We start from the raw sequence: 19,925 nt of genomic DNA, 5'->3' as shown, positions 1-19,925 counted from the left end.
TCTATTAATTTTGTAATGTACTAGTTTTTGTTTCATGTGTAAAATCCCTGTAATTTCAGTGTTTTTGGACATTAAGGGAAACATTTTTTCTCAGTATTTTATTGTTACCATAGTTATAACCATAGACTTCATATACCCACCACCTCAGTTTTAAACTAATGGCTCTTTGGAATGACATTAAGTTGGACCTAGGCTGTTATACTAAATTTAATTGCATTTTTTTTCACATGTGCAGTTTGTTGTTAATATTAAGCTGCAACTCATTTCACATTTACTTTTTCAAATGAAATAAAATTAATATAATAATTTCTAAACATAGCATTGCATTTGTTTTAAAAAAATTAGTTTTTGACTTGCAACAGTTGCATATTAAACTTAAACTTAGCTTATCTTTCCTATTTTGTTGTTTTTTCGGGGAGTGTTAGAGTGGGATTCTGTTGGGTGGTCCTCAGAAAAAAATTGGAAGATAAAGTGGTCCTTGGGCTGAAAAAGTTTGAGAAACACTGCCTTACGTCATGACTGAAAGTGCACTGAATGATGAAAGTGCACCTATTTCATTGCTAAAAACAACATTATGTTGTGTATTTGGTATTATAAAATGTGTTTGCGTGGTTTATGGTTAAAAAACACATTATTTTTTTTCACATACCATACATTTTTGTAGCTCCAGATTTTACTCTCTTCCTGAAACGCACAGATTTTAAAAGCTCTGTGTCCCTGAATGGCCAGCTAATTTGTACGTTGTGACTGGCCTGAATACCTCTGACGTCAGCCGGAAATGTGACGCTCCTTACCATGTTTGAAAGATTCGCGCACAATGCAATGCTAACAGGAGTTAACTTACAGGCTATGAGTCCAAGTGTGAGGAATTATGATAATGTCGGTCTTGTGCATCACCAATCCCAGGAAGTAAACTGTTGCCTGCAATCCGTGTGTCTGTTGTAGTCCAAGAAAAGAGATTTACATTGGAAATGATAACTCGTGTCATCATTTACTTTGGGGTTTGTACCTTTTGCATATCGTTAACATTTACTAATACACACCTACACACCAAAGGAAATGTAAAAATGTGAATCGGACAATAGGTGCTCTTAAACAAGCGGGTTCCTAAAAGCAGTTGATAGGATATACTGTGAAGTAAACGGCTTCTTTGTTCTTTGTTTGTTTGTTCATAAATGTTGGTGGATATACTATGATTCTGGTGCAGTCAGAGCCTGAGGCTCAGTGACAAGGATGTTGTTGATGATGATGATGTTTTAGTGATAATGATATTGCCACATATAGTCCGCAGGATGTTTCCAATGTCAAGTGTGTAGTTATGTTAAATGTGTCATTTTAGCCTTGTAAATAGGTAGGTTTGCTTCATACTATGACTGTTTTGATGAAGTGCTAGTAAATGCCATCATTAATCTTCCACGCGTAAGACTGAGAAAATTGAGAAAAGAGGAAGCGTCTGCAGAAAGGCGCCATGATGATAGACAAATGTTTCACAGATTAATCCCTGTTGTGAATGGAACAGGCAGTGTGGGTCGGAATCTTTCACGACAATCTATTCCAAGACAGTTATAAAAACAATTTCTTGCACAACAGATATTTTACATTGTTATCCTTTGTCAGCCTAACAGAGTTTTGGCTTCTGAGGCAGCATTTCAAGGCGGGAAGGTATCAAGTCATGTCCGAATCCAATGTTTGGTTTACTTACTGTTTCCTGAGATACCTTCATTTCCTGTCCCACAATTCTATGCGTTGCCGTGCACGGAGAATGTGATTGGTTGAGCCTGGTCGAGTTTGAAAAAATAAAATTAAAAACAAATTTAATGTAAATAAAGTTATATTTTCACTTTTTACACCTTTTAAATACATTTCTAGCGAGAAATTAGTATTGTAGTTTTCAAATATGGTATTAGTTATCATAAAAGCCGCTCTATGTTTATATTTCAAGCCGAGTTCCATTTTGCTGTCTATGAAGTCTGTCCGAAAGTGTTTCCCGGATCTGCCTTAATCACCCTGAGTTCATTGACTCATGATACAGCAAGGCAGCCTGTTTTTTACCCCAAAAAGTTTACCCCATAACTATAGATGCACTTAGAGGGTTTTGCAACCAAACTCCTCATATGTGTTTGTATATGTGTATATAGGGTGCTTTTAGGATTTATGTACCCTACCTGTGTAAGCCATGTCATGGAGACGAAACCTGAAGGAATATTAAACCTTGATACACGTATTAAACCTTTATACAATACACATCTCCCAGGAACTCTTGATTCTGATTGGTCAACCCAGGCAAATTATTTTTCACATAGCTCTGTTAGTTTTATGTCTCACCTCTCACATCACAGTGATTTATTTATATGCACAAAATAAAACTATTTGAACTAAACATTTATTTATTTTTAATTTATGAACAGCTCTAAAGTATAATAATGTGTCAGCTTATGTGCAGTCATCATTATGTTAAATAATAAAAAAATTACCCTCTTAATAAACACACATACTCATACAGTATCTTAACTATAGTGTGTAGTTTTGGAAGAACTGAGGTGTATTTCCCCTGTACAAATCTCTTATATAATACAGTATTCACTAATGTAAGAGAACAGAGTCACGTCGGAGTCACCAAACTAATCAAAATCACATAAACATAGATTGAAATTCCTTTACAGTAAATAATCACACACATACACGTACATGCTAGCATAAATGATCAAACAAATGATCACATCACCAACAGACAATAACAGGATCATTTGCAGCACGGTCTTAATAGTCTCTCAAACTGGTTTATGGTAATGCAGCTATACGCAGCTTATGGCATGATGTGCTACATGACAAAAATCTAGGGTATGATATTTTGCTGATGATGGTGTGGGCTTATGAGTAAGTCAGAGGTTGAGCTCTGATAGGGTAAAACCACAGATAATAGACATTAACATGATGCAAAATTTTATTACTATGAAAAGGAAAATTGCAGTGCACAAAATGGCTGTTCTAGCCAGATAGAAGTGCCACCTTGCAATACAAAGAGCCAATCATCTATTGTTAAAGGCTTATGATTCTATTTGAGATGGACTATGCACAGAAGGTTGTGAGGTCTTTATTTGACAGTGTGTACCTGGTTTTAGCATAATTTAGGCTTAACCACCTAAGACCCGAGCTTTGGTTTGGCTTGCATTTTAGATTTCTTCCAGCTATTTGGGGTTACGAAGAACCAATAATTTAACAACCAAATATTTTTCTTTGAATATGAAGCAGTGTAATTGTCCACATTTTTGTACAACAGGTTCCAGCTACATAGCATTAAGTATTATGGTGCAAACAACAAAAAATTTGATGTGGACACACCTGGTCTTAGGAGGTTAAAAATCCCTGAGCATTTCTGAAAAAGGCAAAAAAAATGCCTAAAAAGAACACAAATTGTACCTGGTGTCTTGATTTGATCTTAAAACGGTTTACATCATTTGAATCACAAGAAATTCAGCTTTTCAAAAGATATGTGACATGTTTCGCTTTTTGTGTTTGAATTGTTGTATTTGATGCATTTTCTGTCAAATAATGCACTATCCCTCAAACGGTACACTGGAATTTTAAAGGGTTAAGAGAGAGGATTTATGGTACATGTCTTTGTCAGGTTTAATTGTTGATGGGACATATTTTGTTTTATTCTGACTATTGGCAGTAATTCAAGAGATATCAGTTCTCCATTTAAGTATATAAGACTTGATCATGTATGAGGAAAGAAGCTCATATACTGTATATCTGGAATGGGATAAGGATTTGGATAAACAGTTTCTTTAAGGCTAATAAATCAGGTGTCCACATGTGACAGGTGTCATCAATTTTCCCAGTACTTGCTGTTCTTTCAATTGAAGTTTCTCCCACTCATCTTCTTCCTGTGAATATTGTTTGTGATACTTGTGTGCAAATAGGCGACTTACAGTAAGAAACCTCTATTGACAGCCTGCTGGATAATTTGTCATCATGCTGTCATTTTGCAGGTTTACCCAGAAATGCACCTGGTCCAATGAGCAAAAAACACCTTGTTATGTCGAACTTTGCCTATGTTTCTATATGGAGATAAATGGCCACCATTCAATGAAGTTTCCTTACAGGGATGTTTTTTAGTCATGCACAGCATGTTCATGTGAAAGACTGTAAAAATCTGGGTTTTAATGTGTTTGTTAGCGCTTCATTTCATGTGGTGAATTAGAGCTGATTAATTAAGTGTGGCAGTTTTTGTTTTGTGGTAGTTTTTTATGTGTTTGGCAGATGTTCAGTATTCAACTGAGATTTAAAAATGACCCCAGGAGACAGATGAGCTCCTCTTAGGGAATCTTCAGATCTACACACATACAGTATGTGAGCACTGAACTAAGAATTTGTTGATATACAATACAGTTTTGTACTGTATGTTTCTTTAGCAATGGGCAATTATGGACTTTTAGACACTTCAAATTATTTCATTTGTCGGCTATGTGTAAAAGTGGATTTCCTATGCATAACAGAAAAATACATTTTTTGGAACAGTTATGTATTGTGTTATACAGTACTGTGTCATACTGTGGTGGAAATTACATTTGTAATATTTCTGGACTCTTTTGCCATGCTTAGGCTATATTTTCCTCACATTTTATGTGTTTTAAAAGGACATTAAAATTAATTCATGTTTCTTTAGTTATGTATTAAGAGTAGGGATAGTTTACCAAAAAATTTAAATTCTGTTATCATTTACTCACATTCATGTTCTTAACCTGTATGACTTTTTATTCTGATATTTTGATAGAGAATGGTAACCACACGGTGTACAATACCCATTGTCTTTCATGGTATTCGTTTTTTTCCCACTATGGAAGTCAATAGGTATTGTCAACTGGTTGCAATCATTTATCAAAATAACTTTTTTTGTGTTCATCAGAAGAAAATCATGCAGGTTTAATTCTACATGAGGGTGAGTAAATTTTCCTTTTGTGTGAACTCAGAGCTGGCCTTAAGCATCTGGGGGCCCGTTTCAATAACTAATAGGGGGCCCTACCCACATAAAACAAAAACTTAATAGAGCAAAAAAGCAAGGATTCCTGTTGGTTTGCATCAATGGTATATTATTTTATTACGTGCACTTGACTTTCAGCCTTACGAACAGGCAGCTCAACAGAAATGATCCAACCTTATTTAATTAAAACTATACAATTGAAGAGTTTTGTTGCAAAACGAGATGAATCCTTTTTTAACATTTTTCTCAAAACATGTTTATTATTATGTTATCATATTATTATTTTGTTTTATGGTGCTACTTAGTTGTATGTTTTAAGTTATGAAGGTTTAAATCAAAACAAACCAACTGCAGTTGAATTGATATTAACTGGAATGCACAACCAAAAAACTAGATTTCTGAAAAATAAAAAAAACTGAGTTATCTCGTTTTGCAACGAAACTCTATAGTTGGAATAAGCCCTGCCCTTTCATGGGCACTAACTTCTCTGCTTAATTGATTTGTGCAGTATATTTTCAGCTGTCTGGGCTGACTTTAAAAAAACAGCTCAAACTTCCTCTTAAGTTATTTAACAAAAGCAAAAAAGTGTCTGACTTACACTGAACCAAACTTATAATTAACGATGGGCTCCGCGATTTTTCAGCACCGTAGACAGCTGACCTGGCAGCGGGTGTAGATTTCACCTGAGCCCTTTTTAGAAATCCACCCTTTTGTGTTTGAGTGCTGAGAATGCCCTGATAAGTTCATCTTTCTCCAGCGATTTTGTCGCCTCGTGCTCAATTAAAATCTGAACGAGAGCTGACGGCATCTGTGTTCAATAGGTTATTATAAAAACAGTTTACATACTGTTATGCGGGAGCAAAAAAAAAGATTTCCAAGCCACAGTAAAAAAATCACCCCTCGTTTATTTAAAGTTCTTGGTCATTATGTTCATTTAATGGAACATTGTGTGGATGTTGCGTTAGAGGAAAATGCAGTCATGCAAAAAATATATTAAAGCTAGTCAGTAAATGCACACAGATGTTATACACATATTTTTAATACAATGAAATACTGCATTGAGGTTAGTATAAAATCCGATCATATTATTAAAACAACATTGAAATCAGCCCCTAAAAAAATCATAGCCCCCCTTTCAAACTTTCTTGCGCCGGGGCTGGGGCCCCCCTTGGAGGGCGGGGCCCGTTTCAAATGAAAAGGTTGAAACATAGGTAGCCGCCTCTGTGTGAACTATACTGTACCTGGGTCAGTGACAAAAACTGTTTGGCAAGATGAGAAATTCAATAATAAAAAAAAAAAACTTGTTTTAAAGCACGCATCAGGTTTATTTCGATGCACATAGTGTATTTATGTTAAAAAATTACATTTACACAATTTTTATGAAAGTTAAGACTGAATGGACCTGAAAATGTCAAATGGTGTAACAGCCAATTGTGCCAAAGAATGAGAAATATTAAATATTTTATCCACCTTGATGACATGTAGGCGTAATCATAAAAAAAATTAACTATCATTTTATTAGTTATTTCTAAATGTAAATTTTAATGATGTTTTGTAATATTTTTCTTGACATATGCTAAAAACAGCTCTGTTTTCTAAATAATGACAAATGACATAAAAATATAGGTAAAAAAACATAATAAATGTATTTATATTTTCATTTAAAAAAATACTAGTTACACCAATTGACACAGACCGGTTACACCACATTGACATTTTTGCAATTATCCCCCAAATATTCTTTCAACAAAACCAGACATTTTAGACTTGGTCCTCAAAAAAGAGAAGGTATGCAAGTAATTTTAACCCTTTTACATTTAATTGAACCATACAGACTCAAAATAATTAACTTCACGTCATTGACCCACTTACCCCTATTACACAACTAAAAAAAGCCGATAGTCATGGCTGATTTATCCTGTCAATTAAAAGAGCACATGGTATTGCAATGAATTTGAAGTCTGTTTATAGAAAATGTAAAGAAACATCACTAGTTAAATGTTCAATATTACTGGTCATTATATGACTGGATAACATTTTATCTTCAGAATTTAGTTAATGCAAGTTAATATACCATCAAACCAGTAGCGGCTCCAGAGATTTTCTGATGCAGGTGCTATGGGGATGCTCAACACTTAAGAGAAGGTGCTTTGAATTTTGGAGCGTTTCATTATGGAGGTCGCATCGGACCACCCTTTATACACGACGCATTAACTAGCCTCTTCTATCACCTGTTTGGGTCTCATGTTAGTTTAGACTAAAATATATATTTTTAAATTGTTATTTAATTCCCTTTTTTAACAACATGAAAAGACATTATCATACATCTCTAATGTGTTCTCTCTGTTCCCCTCTTTTATCTCTCTCTATGTAGGTTATTACACATGTGTAGAAGTAATCTTCACTCTGAGGAGGCAGGTGGGATTTTATATGATGGGTGTCTATGCTCCCACTCTTCTCATTGTCGTCCTGTCATGGCTGTCCTTTTGGATCAACCCTGACGCCAGTGCGGCCCGTGTGCCCTTAGGTCAGTATACCCTTCACCATCGTACGGAGAAGACGCAGATCTGACGGCCAAACAAAACTCACTACACACATTAGCTGGACTGGGACTAAAACTGCAGTGTTGTGTTTTATGACCCATATCGAGATGGTACAGCTCAGTCTTGCTTGGAAGTGCCCATTTAATGCTTTTGTAAAGGCATTTTATAGTGGCTTAGGAGTAGTTTGTCAAGAAACTGACATAACACAACTGTGAACCAGAAAACAAATTAAATTAAATAAGCAGTTGTCTATTAAAAAAGTAGGCAACTAATTAGTTGGAGTTGTAAAAGGTGCGTAACTTGATCAATACCCCTCACTTAAACCTGTCGAAAATCAGCAAAAGCTGCAATATAGTAAACTGATTCACAGGCAGACAGTGTTTGAATTTGACATATTGAAATATTTGCCTAGAGCTTCAAGGAAATACTAGTAATTTTCCAATGGACATTTTCACTCTTTTCCATTGCAAATCGCAAAGGACCCTCTAAAATAATAGATTTTTATTGGTCACTTCTGGTTTCGATTTTAAAAATAAATTAATTAAGTCAAATATAATATACTCAAAATTTTCCTAATGTTTTTAAAAGTTATTTATATGGATATAAATTGCATCTAGACACAAAATGGGGAGTAAGACAAAAGGGAACCCATATATTCAAAAAAAGGGAAAGCATGTGTCCATATGTCAGTCATGCCCACCTGAGATCCGACCCACTTGTCCTCTCATTTCTTTCCTCTCAAATTCCTCTTCTCATAGGCTCCACCTCTCCTTCATTCCTTTTACTCATTTCTTCATCTGTCCATTCCATGGATGCCTGTCACTCTCAGGTTAGTTACAACATTAAAGAAATCCTACAATAGGTGTTTAATATGTGTTTGCTAAGTAAGATGAATCTCAAGGTATCTGTTTTGTCATGGTGCTAAGATTTATGCTACAATATGTGGTTATACAACTTTGCATTTCACTTCTTTCCTTTAGGTATTTTATCTGTTCTGTCGCTCTCATCTGAGAGTATGTCTTTAGCATCCGAGCTTCCTAAGGTCTCCTACGTGAAGGCCATTGATATCTGGATGATTGCCTGTTTGCTCTATGGTTTTGCCTCTCTTGTGGAGTATGCTGTGGTCCAGGTATTTCTATGCATTTTACATAAATCTTATATTTTGTGTTTGTAGATTGTTTTGTGCATAACAGCAATATACTGAATGTTTTTAACTCAGGATTGACAAACCCAGCTGTTGGGGTAAATTAACCCAGAAAATGTTTATATTTGACCAAACAATGGGTTCAAACAACCCAGTATTTTTAGTTTAAATTACAACCCAACATGTTTGGGTTTGTCTCTTTTTGGGTTGAAAACCACCCAGGATTTGGTAACACTTTACAATAAGGTTGTATTTGAAGAGTTTGGTTCTAAAACGCGATAAACGTCATTTAAAAAAAAAAATAGTTACCACCAAAATCAGTGTATCTGAACAGTATTAAATGTAACCTTTTTTCCCAAAACTCAATAAATGGAAGTCCTCCTTCTCTACAGAACGCAATAAATCCACTAAACAAATCACAGCGCACTATTCCACGCATTGTAAACAACAATGCTGATTCGTTGAATAAACACAGAAACCTAGTTTTCCTCATCTACTTTGTACTTCGTGATCAACCATCAAAGAAAAACAAAATTATACTTTAATGGCATTGATAAACGTGTGGTGGTTTTCTGAGGCGGGGAAGAAACGTAACCAACCAAAATCGAATAATTTACATGAGAGGCACTCGGCCGAAGAAAAAATGCTGTTGCTTATTTTCTTAGGACAGGATCAAGTTTCTGTCATGCTAACACAATGACCCCAGGGGATCTAATGAAAAACTTTCCATTATTTTATGCGAAGTCAATGAAAATCGAGCAGGACCAAAGCATTTTACAGCTGATCGTGTCAAAAAGGTTCAGCGACTACGTCCCGAGGATGACAGCAGCAATGACAGTGTTCTTTATATGAAAAAGTGTTTTGATTAATGCCATTAATGTTTTTTAAATCCGTGTATACCACTAGTCAACTAAATAAATATAACATGGCAAAGATGAATGCACATTTATTAATTCAATAGATTTATAGCATTTTGAACCAAAACTTGTCATGCATTTATTGCATTTTGTGGACAAAATCATCAGTTTTTATAATAAATCTTTGAAAACTAAATTATGAATTTGAATTTTTTTATGTTATTATAACCTAAAGATGCTATGTAAAAGTTTGTAACAGAAAATAGTGGTTTTCATCTTGTCACTTTCTTGGTATAGAAAACACATTTTTACCGGAATAAGTAAAAGTGGATTTATTGTGTTTTGGAACCAAACTCTTCCTTTGTTAACAATTAGTTAATGCATTAGCTAACATGAACTAACAATGAACAATACTTCTACAGCAAATTTCGTAATTTACTAATACATTAAAAAAATCAAGCATCCTAACTGTTAACATTAATTAATGCACCATGAACTAATATTAACATTAACTAACATCAACAAGTAAGCAATAAGGTACGAGAGGCTGTGCTGTATCGTGAATAATTAACAGCTGGAGGGCATTTTTAGGCACGACGCGAATACAGCACTGCACTTGCAGATACAGCACTTGCCTCAAGTACCTTATTGCTTTTATAAAACGGTTACCACACAATATTAAAGTAAAAAAAATTAGTGCAACTTTCATGAAGTTAAATCAATAAAAAGCATTCCTTCCACTAGAAAAAATTGTCCCTGACCATGAACAAAAATGTGTTCCAATGTGTAATATGCATGAAAGCGCAAATAAAAACAACAAACCGATACGTGTGGTTGCAAAGGGTGCTGCTAAGGGCACATTGATAAACAGAACCGTTGGGTGAAGCGGTCATAGCCGTGTTTTATCGTGAATAAAGCACAGCTATTAACCAATCAGAATCAAGGATGGAAACTAACCGTTTTATAAGAATTAATACATGCTGAAAACTATATTGATCATTGTCTGTTCATGTTAATTAATGCATATACTCAGGGACGTGCACAGGATTTTTTAGGGGCAGTTGCTCTGACCTATATAAAGGGCACCCCCCCTCTAAATTTTTTAAATTTAAACTCACGGCCTATATGAAGGACTGGGAATAACAGGGTCTTTATTAAAATCAGCAAACATGTTTGCCTAATGCCTACCAAAAACATTTTAGCAGGCTGCTTGTCTGCAAGCTATGATAGCTAGCTGCTATCTGTCTGATTATTTAGGCTTAAACTTGGCAAACTCAGCCTAGATTCATGAAGATTTTAACAGAGGTGGAAAGAGTAGCCAAAAACTTTACTCAAGTAAAAGTACAAGTAACTAAATAAATAATTACTCAAGTAGAAGTAAAAAGTATGCAATGAAAATAATACTCAAGTAGCGAGTTACTAGTTACTCATGAAAAAATAAATCTAGATATACACACGCAAACACACACACAAACACACAATACAGTGCCCTCCATAAGTATCAGAACTGTAAAGACAAGATTTTTCTGTTTGCTATGGAGACCAGAAATTGGTAAGATAAATATCAGTATGTCAGAAGTTTAGAATGTCACATTTTATTAACCTTTGTTTATGTTTCAACACATACATGCTTTAACAACAAAGAACAACAGCATTAAATGCTGACTTATGTATGTTGTACACAAATGCACATAAGTGAATCAAACTGATCCTACACATTTTATGCTTTTTATGTGTAAACAATCAGGACACAGCTAAGTGACCATTAAAAATAGATTCTGTACTTTTGTCTCATGTTCATATTTTAATGTTTAGACATTTCTTGACTCCACAACAAACAGAATAATACTTATGAAGGGCACTTCTACAGTATGTGTAAAACTGCAACATACACAAACAGTACAGAAAAAAGAATAAAATAACCGAATAGACAAGCATTTCAAATTAACAAATTAACTTTAGTCTCAATGTTGATGTAGCTTATAGACCATGTCAAAAGATGTAAACAACACTGGTCCAGAAGCACTTCTTGTTTCAGTTTTTTAACACTAGATAAACGTTGGGATAAAATACAACCAACAGAACATATAGAACTAAATCAAAAAGTCAAAGAAACACCTTAAAGATAATGATATATGTCAAATAAAATAAAAAACAGTCAAAAACTGAAACGGGAAGTGTTTCCGGGTCCTTGTAACGCTTTTCAGTTCTTTTTTCAATTTGCACCATCAAAATGAATCAAATGAAAAATTGGTTTCAAAGTTTCATTTTTCAATTTTCATGAGTCCTTTACAAACGGACAATTGTCTCTCGGTTTAATTTTCAATTCTAAGTGTTTAGGTTGTTGCTTTAAAATTTCAGGTTTTGGAACAAACAGAAAAATGACGACTTGTTCTAATTTTCCATTTCTGTGTTTGCGCATGCGGCTGGAACGTACCATTATCGCCGGGGATGGGGGGGGAATGCAGTCTACAGCCGGTCACGGACCCACAGCGCTATCGCGTTAAATCTCACCATATTTATCTCCTCTATGTATATTACACATTTATTAAATATATTTTGAATAACAATAATGCCTGAAAACATTTATCTATCGGACCTCGGTTGCCGTTTTGGTTTTTATCAGTAGATGGCGATGTAACGACCTGGCAGTAAGTGCATGCACTCGAGACGTGATGGATAAACCTGTATCTGCCGCAGTTCAGCCTGCATAATGGCTCGAAAATTTTAATCATGTTACCCCGATATATTACGAGCCTGGTAGCGAGTCAGGTTTGTCACCTGAAAGTTGCCGTTTCGAGTCTCACGGGCGGCCGCTTGTGCAAGGCACCTTCCATTGCTCCCCGGGGGCTGGGCGCCCACTGCTCCGGGTGTGTGTTCATAACTGGCAGTGCGTGTGTTGCTTACTTACTGGATGCATTCCATATTTTAAACCATGTCACTTTTGTTTTCCTTTTTAAAAAACTTTATTAGGGTATGAGCCGCGAATGCCCACCCCGTGACGCCTGCCCTTTTATATTGGCTCATTTACTAACCATATTAATATTTGAGATATCCACAGTGTATCCATTCCCAGCTCTTCTACCAGCTAACAGATCACACCTACAGTGGTGTTAAAAACATGGTACTAATAAAAGTGAATAAATTGCAAAAAATTATAAAATGAGATTATTTCTTTATTTTAAATGTATTGAAAACATTACACATTCAATTCCAAAACAAAGCATTAACAACTTAGAGGTGGTTTCCCGGACAGGGCTTATCCTAGTCCCAGACTGAAATGCATGTTTGAGCTGCCTTAATTTAAAACAGTATTCACAGTTCCTGTCAATTTTTAGGTTTGTGTCAGAAACTGCATTTGTAATGTCACCCCACAAGTTTTTAATGGTGCAGAGAGATCAGAGGATTGAGTTGGCCACTTTATAATCTTAATCCTTTTTGTCTGGAACCAGATTTTGCCCTCTTGCTTTTGTGTTTGTTGTCTTGTTGACACCCATTTTAGGGGCATTCCTCTTCGGCAAAGGGCAACATAATCTCTTCAAGTATTCTACTGTAGTCAAACTGATCCATTCCCTTGTATTTGATAAATAGTCCCAACACGGCAGTATGAAAAACATCCCAATCCCATGACTTTTACACCGCCATGCTACACTGTACTGTGGCTTGAATTCAGGGGTTGCCTGAGGTCCTGTAAAGACCCCAAAAAGAAAGATTTTAATCTTATCAGGCCACAAAATGTTACATTATTTTTCTTTGGGCCAGCTGATGTATTGATGTAATTCTATAGATGTCTTTTTTCAACAGTGGTGCTTTACTGGGGCTTCTTGCATCAGTGACTGTCACAAGATCATCATCTTTTATCTTTCTAAAGGTTTTCAAATTTTTAATCAAATTGCTCTGTTCCTCTGAGCAATGTTTGAAAAGACCCATTTTATTTAGAAATTCAGCAGCATATTATATATTTTATAACAATGGGCAAAACATTTGCCTTCTCTCTTTCTTAATAAAGGACAGAAAGAAGCTGTTTTCACAGGTTGAACTCATTTTAAACTTCAGTATGCTATTATTTTGATCACGCCACTTTCAATAAATGAATCACTCAGAGCAAGTAATGTGGATATCATTGCCAATGGCTCTATTTTTTTCTATAAATAATTTCCAGAAATATTACTACTACTACTAATAACAATAGTGGTTTATCAGGTTACTGATGTTGCACTGCTATTTTTTTTAACACCACTGTTTATGATCATGCAGCATAAAATTATAAAATGTTTGCCATTTATTCACCTTTATTAGTACACTACTATGTTTTTAACACCACTGTAGGTGTGATCCGTTAGCTGGTAGAAGAGCTGGGAATGGATACACTGTGGATATCTCAAATATTAATATGGCTAGTAAATGAGCCAATATAACAGGCCAGGCGTCACGGGGTGGGCATCCGCGGCTAATAAAGTTTTTTAAAAAGGAAAACAAAAGTGAAAGTGACATGGTTTTCAAGTAAGGAATGCATCCAGTAAGTAGTCAACACACGCACTGCTAGTCATGACACCCGGAGCAGTGGGCACCCAGCGCCCGGGAAGCAATGGGTAAAGTGCCTTGCTCAATGGCACGTCACAAGCGGCCGCCCGTGAGACTCGAAACGGCAACTTTCAGGTGACAAACCTGACTCGCTACCAGGCTCGTAATATATCGGGGTAACATGATTAAAATTTTCGAGCCATTATGCAGGCTGAACTGCGGCAGATACAGGTTTATCCATCACGTCTCGAGTGCATGCACTTACTGCCAGGTCGTTACATCGCCATCTACTGATAAAAACCAAAACGGCAACCGATGTCCGATAGATAAATGTTTACAGGCATTATTGTTATTCAAAATATATTTAATAAATGTGTAATATACATAGAGGAGATAAATATGGTGAGATTTAACGCGATAGCGCTGTGGGTCCATGACCGGCTGTAGACTGCACTCCACCCCCGGCGATAATGGTACGTTCCAGCCGCAAGCGCAAACACAGAAATGGAAAATTAGAACAAGTCGTCATTTTTCTGTTTGTTCCAAAACCTGAAATTCTAAAGCAACAACCAAAACACTTAGAATTGAAAATTAAACCGAGAGACAATTGTCCGTTTGTAAAGTACTCATGAAAATTGAAAAATGAAACTTTGAAACCAATTTTTCATTTGATTCATTTTGATGGTGCAAATTGAAAAAAGAACTGAAAAGCGTTACACGGACCGTTTCTGGACCAGTGTTGTTTACATCTTTTGAAATGGTCTATAGCTGAAATATCAGACAAGTAAACTGACAAAAGTTTTGCATATGTATAAAGTTAGAAATCTCCTATGGTCTGAGGACATTGACAGTTTACACTTACATAAAAATGATTTGAGACAAAAACTCATGTTTTCTTACGTTGTCATGTCACGTGTGTTTTGTGAGAATCACTTACGAATCAGATGTCAATCATCGATGGATTTTCTTCAATCTGTGCTACAATGCTTCTGGAGGTTGCACGCGTTTAACTGTGTCTGACGACGAACAGGTCGCGTGGGTACATGTGTGAAGTTTTGCTTTTAGTTAAAAGATTGGTAAATTCATTTCCACGTCACCCAAAAATGGTTATATTCTGCATGTTTCTACATAGGTTACGAGTAAAACAGCTTCGGACGATTCCGTTTTTGCAGCGATCTGAACAATTAATTCAAACTGATTCGCGAACCAATTTAAACGTTTGGCCCATTCGCTTTGTAAAGAATCGATTCAAAAGACTCGTTTATTTGCAAAACTTTGTAAGGAATCGACTCAAACGAGTCATTAATTCGCGAATGCGCCAGAAACACGAGATAGCAATTTAAAAATAAAATACAAATTTCGTAATTAATTAAAATACACAGTAACGAAGGAACGCTGCATAGTGTAAACGAAGTAAAAAATTTATTTTTTTCCACCTCGGAAGGGCAACTTGAGTCGAGAAGGGCATATGGGCAGTTGCCCGGGCAACCTGAGCAACCCCCCTGTGCACGTCCCTGCATATACTAATGTTTACTAATACAACTTTATTTTAAAGTGTCAAGCTGGATTTATTCAGAGAGTGTATATAACCTGCGTATATGATTGGGATACTTGTTCAGTACCATGGACAGCACCTATCCATTATAATCAGCCAATACTGTATGTTAAACAGTTTGGAGGGCCACTGATCTGTTTTCTATTCCACTGAAGGATATCAAAAAGCAATAAAGTGAAGAGTTCAACGGGATCATTTGGAAAGTTGGAAAAACAAAAGAAAATAGACGTTAAAGTGCCTCTTTTTGCATCTGTCATCTTGATTTTGATCAAATCTGCCTGCAAGATTGTTTTTGTTTCATGCTTCATCAAACGTTATATCCATTTCACACGCAATTCTAGTTTATTTTCATGCCACTGTAATCCCAAGACGTGTAAAGCAGTAAAGGCTGTGTGCTAAAATAATGGTTTTCTTTGGCACATGTGACGTTTAAAAGCACCTTAAGACATGGTCTTTTATGACTTCTTGCTTTTACATTTATGCATTTGGTAGATGCTTTTATCCAAAGCGACAGTGCATAAAATTCTTTTTTTTTATATATAAGTATGTGTGTCCCCTAGGGATTGCACCCATGACTTTGTGTAATTGCTAATGCAATGTTCTACTACAGTAACTAAGCTGCAAGAACATGCAACTGTTGTGATTTATTTACAATAACCATTACAATTTATTCTGTAATAATACAGTTAATTAAACTAACTGTGGACAAATTATGGTGCCACGCAATCCATCAACTTGCTGCATTCATTTAAATGTGCCATTACAAATGTGCGTTTTACGTCAACTTTGAAATGTGCCTTATATAATCAGAATTGAAAGTTGTATTGAGATCTGTTTCACAAACTTTCACAGTTTGATATGGGCTCGGGACATATTTGTAACAGTGTATTAATATCCCAGTGTATGTGACATTGACAATAAAAAATGTGCATACCCTAGTTTATACCCAGAATTCCCAATACAGCTGTTTCTTAATAGGTACGAGAAAAATGCTGACGCAGATATACACTCTTTCCAAGACCAAAAATAGATAAGCCTTCAAAACACCAAAGTCTTTCAATGGAGCAATGGACTCCTGAACTTTGAAATAGATATACTGTATCACAATGTTTATAAAAGGTCTCTGAATTTGAAACTGGGGTAACAGTAGACATCCTGGAGTAGCAGAAATACACTGGACTTCTGCAGTTACGACATGGATAATTCTCAGTTTTTGTGCTGGAATGCAGAAATATGTAATGTGCATATTAAAGCCACATTACAATTAATACATTTCAAAAATATTTAACTAAGTGAAATTCTTAGCGTTTAGGGGTCCTTCATTATGATAAAATAATATTTTGGGCAAATTTGACATTTGTGTCTCAGGTAATGCTGAACAGTCCCAGGAGAATCGAGGCAGAGAAGGCAAAGATGGCCCAGAAAGATAAAGCAAGAGAGAAAGAGAACAAGACACCAGCCAAAACTAACAGTGCCAATGGAACGGGAGGGACCCCAATACATGTCAGCACACTACAGGTCAGTGTATGTATACCTGTGTGTGTGCGTGTGCGTGTGTGTGTGTGTGTGGTAATGGTTGCATAGGGAGATGAAATGGCTGTAATTGAGTCTACTGCTCTGAGCATGATCAGTGGGACATGGGTGCAGAGAAGAGCAGGAGATTCTGGGGGACTTTAATAATGTGACCCGACAGCAATGAAGCCAGAAGCTATGAAAGAGCAGAACAGGGGTTCACGTGTGTGCGTGCGTGCGTGTGCATGTGTGTGGTCATATCCCAAACAATATTTAAGAGATACTTCTTGATATAAAAAGATAGTTACTACTACAGTAACTATTGAAACATCATCTTTAGAGTGATTAAGATTTAGTTGTATACTCGCATTTATATTGTATAACTGACCAACAAATGTCCAAAGAGTAGAGGTGCGCGGGACAAAACTAATGCGGGGGTTAGTTGTAACACGGACTGTTTACATTGTTGCACAAGGTTGTGCGTATTGTTTTTTTTTTTTGGGTATTTTTTCACACTGCCAAAAGACGATCTCACGCAAATTATTGGAAATGTATAATATTTTTCCAGAGAGTTATTAATGAACGAGTGTTTTGGTGGCATGTAAGTAAATTTTTTCATCATATGTTTTTTTTTTTTTTTTTTCGGTTTCTAGGTTGGGTGTGTAAGATACCAAATTCAATGCTATGCCATATTAATCAGTGTCTTGTTGACTAAAACATAGCATCGTTTTGAAATATGTCTGCAGGTCTTAGCAAATATTTTGGTGGGCTTAAAAATATTTTGACCCAATGGGGTTAATTGTAACGCTGTGTTACAACTAACCCTCAGCACTTACGATATGAAAACTGCTAATGTTAGTGTAATTCTTGCCGTTGTTTTAAACGGTTATTACAGACTGAGTCACATATAAAAAAATTGTCATAATTGTGTTGCTTTTCCTCACATATTTAGACATTTGTATCCATTTATAATTGAACTATTGTTAGAAAAGGGCTGGATGAATGAATACAGTGTGGATACCTGTCTATTATAGACAGATATATAAACAATATCCACTTCAAGCATATAGACAAAATAGTATTGAAATATTTGCCTGCAGACTTAATTTATAGCAAGTGTTACAACTAACCCCCTGCCTGTTACAATTAACCCCACCTATGGGGTAAGTTGTAACGTTTGCACTTCTGTCACGTTTGGTGTTATTGTCCAAGAATGGTAAGGACTAGAAACAAACTTCAAATGTTCATTTGTAGCTGATATGTGTGTGTTGCTTGTGTAAATTAATAATTCAAATATTTTTTTGAATGATTGAGCCAAAACCAAAAAGCGTTAGGTTGTGCCACGCTCTCCCCTACTTTTCTAGATATTTCTAGTTCCAGAAGGGTCCCATTCTTTACTTTTTGTAGCACAGAAACAATAATAAAGGCTTTAGATATTTTGTCAAGCCTTTTTTTTTTTTACATTTTTACAATTGGTGATTTGTTCCCTACTTTTAACATGTGCTTGTGTGTGTCTAGGTTGTGGAAAACCGCTGTAAGAAGGTGTGTACTTCTAAATCCGATCTGCGCTCAAATGATTTTAGCATTGTTGGTTCTCTACCCCGTGATTTCGAACTCTCCAATTTCGACTGTTACGGGAAACCCATAGAGGTAACAAACGCTGCTGGCAAATCCCTGAACAAGAACAATAAGAAGCCAGCACCTCCGAAACCCGTCATTCCTTCTGCGGCTAAACGCGTTGACCTTTATGCACGCGCTCTGTTCCCTTTCACTTTTCTCTTCTTCAATGTCATTTACTGGTCTGTTTATCTGTAAACAGGAGACACACAAAGTGTGTATGTTTGTGTGGGTGTGTGTCGGCGTGCTTATATGTTAATGAGGGAATGTAACATGATCAAGCATGAAAAGTGTAAAAATATCATCTTTTACATTGTCTGGTGTCTTGTTATGATCAGTTAAAGAGCACCTATTTCATTGGTAAAAACAGTTATTTTGTGTATTTGGTATAATTTATTTTCCACATACCGTACATTTTTTCTAGCTCCAGATTTCCCTGTCTTCCTAAAATGCACAGATTTTGTATAAAACTGTCCTTGATTGGCCAGCTAATCTGTACATTGTGATTGGCCTGAATACCTCTGACGTCAGCCGGAAATGTGACGCTCCTTAACATGTTTGAAAGATTTGCTCACAATGCAGTGCTAACAGGAGTTAACTTTGTGAGTCCAAGCGGGAGGAATTATGATAATGTCGGTCTTCTCTACATCATAAATCCCAGGAAGTAAACTGTTGCCTACAATCCGTGTGTTTGTTGTAGTCCAAGAAAAGAGATTTACGTTGGAGATGATAACTCGCGTCATTGTTTACTTTGGGGTTTGTACCTTTTGCATATCGTTAACATGTACTAATACACACTTACACACCAAAGGAAATGAGAATCGGACCATTGGTGCTCTTTAAATAGTATCTCTACCTTTGCTATGCTTATTTGTCTTTTACTTCCTCACTACATAGCTTTTTGAACTGTGTAGCTTTAACAAGACAGCATGAGTTTTACCGACTGTGCGTCCTTAGCCATGGTATCTCCAATCCTCTAGATCCATCTCATGATGCCCTGTGCCAACACATGCCTAAATGTGAATTGTTTATGAAGCCATGCAAAAATGTGTAATGTGCTTACTGAATTAAATACTGTATCAGATTTGGACACAGGCTGGTGTGTATTCAGAAATGTATTTCTCTGTAATGAGAAGATGTAACTGCTATAATAGAGCCATATAATAAAGATCCTTCATAAGCTACA

At 36.0% G+C, this 19,925-nt stretch overlaps 1 protein-coding gene across 1 annotated transcript in view; it reads left to right on the top strand.

Moving 5' to 3' along the window:
* glrba (glycine receptor, beta a) overlaps window positions 1-19,925 on the top strand; it is a 35,686-nt gene extending 15,761 nt beyond the window's left edge. Inside the window, exons 9-12 of the mRNA XM_065275031.2 lie at window positions 7,362-7,514; window positions 8,511-8,659; window positions 16,979-17,128; window positions 18,641-19,925. Of these exons, the coding sequence (XP_065131103.1) occupies window positions 7,362-7,514; window positions 8,511-8,659; window positions 16,979-17,128; window positions 18,641-18,937 (749 nt within the window). The 3' untranslated portion in view covers window positions 18,938-19,925. The remainder of the gene's footprint in view (window positions 1-7,361; window positions 7,515-8,510; window positions 8,660-16,978; window positions 17,129-18,640) is intronic.

This window comes from Paramisgurnus dabryanus, chromosome 4, assembly GCF_030506205.2.
Source record: "Paramisgurnus dabryanus chromosome 4, PD_genome_1.1, whole genome shotgun sequence".
In the NCBI taxonomy this organism is placed as follows: domain Eukaryota; kingdom Metazoa; phylum Chordata; class Actinopteri; order Cypriniformes; family Cobitidae; genus Paramisgurnus; species Paramisgurnus dabryanus.
This window is presented reverse-complemented; position numbering and strand designations above follow the sequence as displayed.